At 55.7% G+C, this 1,213-nt stretch overlaps 1 protein-coding gene across 1 annotated transcript; it reads right to left on the bottom strand.

Moving 5' to 3' along the window:
- On the bottom strand, window positions 1-1,213 carry K437DRAFT_91021 (PUL-domain-containing protein; the record flags this gene model as incomplete). Its single annotated transcript, XM_013384241.1, has 3 exons — window positions 1-108; window positions 171-323; window positions 395-1,213. Coding segments are annotated over 3 exons (1,080 nt in total), but the record flags the coding sequence as incomplete, so codon positions are not given.

Genomic DNA, 1,213 nt, shown 5'->3' with positions numbered 1-1,213 from the left:
GAGCGTCTCCACAGAGAGCTGGACTGAGGATGATGACCTTATCAGCGTGCCCAATCCCATCATGCTGCGGTAAACCACCTCGCTGTCTCCGTCCTCCGCGGAAAGAATCTAGATTGCGTAGAAGGATACATCAGAGCAAAATCGGGTTGGGAATCGCAACCATTACTCACCTCTACAAATAGGCGCAGCAGATCTGTAGCCCATGGCTGTGCCGCACCAGCTTCGTTGACCGCAACAGCAAGATTCATGGTCAAGGTCGCAAAAGCGATTCGTCCATTTTTGCCAAGTTTTGAGAAGTGAGAACCCGACAGGGGCTCAATGAGCTGTGGAAGACACAAGATATTTAGGCTTCCTTCTAGATTTCTCTGTCAGTGCCAAAGATGAATGCTCTCACCGAAGGAGCGATCTGGAGTAATTGCTGTGACGCATCTTTGCGCGTCAGCAGATTCGCCAAGGCTCTCAAAGCGAGCATGCTGTTGGTGTCTCGTTCCTTGACCTCTGCGGGCTGCGCTGGCCAGGATGTAGACCACGAGGCTGCGTCCAGCGCGATGCCGATGACTCGCTCTGTCGAGCTGGTGGTTGGCAAGCTAGCTGCGATGCGGTACACGTCCAGTAGCGGGAAGCGCGATGCTGGCGGCCACGCTTGCAGTAGTTTCTCCAGCAAGCCCACATCCAACGCCGGATTGGCTTTTGCAGCTGCCGCCTGGTCGATCAACGAGTTCAGCTTGCTAAGCTCTTCGCCACTCAGGCCGCCTTGCGCATCGGCCAGATCCTGGATCTTCGCCTTGACCGGAGCGGGGTTAAGCTGCTTGAATCCAAGGGGCGTGCGGAGTGGTAAAACACCAGTGCTAGAGATCGAGCTTACAGCGGCAGCTGTTGAACGCGTGTACGGATCGAGGTTCCCAGAACCCGAGTAGCCTCCTGTCGCCTTCGGCACAGCCTGTTGCGTCGGCAGAGCACTGGGACTGGCACCTGTATACCGGCCTGCGCCGGTATAAGGATCGATGTAAGTTGACGCTGAAGCATGGGCCAAAGCCTGCTGGTCTGTGTTCTTGTCGATGAATTTGACGATCTCCCCGAGGAACGCCTGCGAAAGCTCGTTCTGGTCTATGAAGCGCTGTGCCGCAAAGTATGGGTTCTCACCGAGGTTGAAAGGCAATTTCAGAGGCGGAGCGCCCTCTGTCACATCGACGTCGAACACGTAATCGTACTC

Source organism: Tilletiaria anomala, assembly GCF_000711695.1.
Source record: "Tilletiaria anomala UBC 951 chromosome Unknown K437scaffold_278, whole genome shotgun sequence".
In the NCBI taxonomy this organism is placed as follows: domain Eukaryota; kingdom Fungi; phylum Basidiomycota; class Exobasidiomycetes; order Georgefischeriales; family Tilletiariaceae; genus Tilletiaria; species Tilletiaria anomala.
Note: the sequence above shows the minus strand (reverse complement) of the source record. Positions and strands in the feature narration are given on the sequence as shown.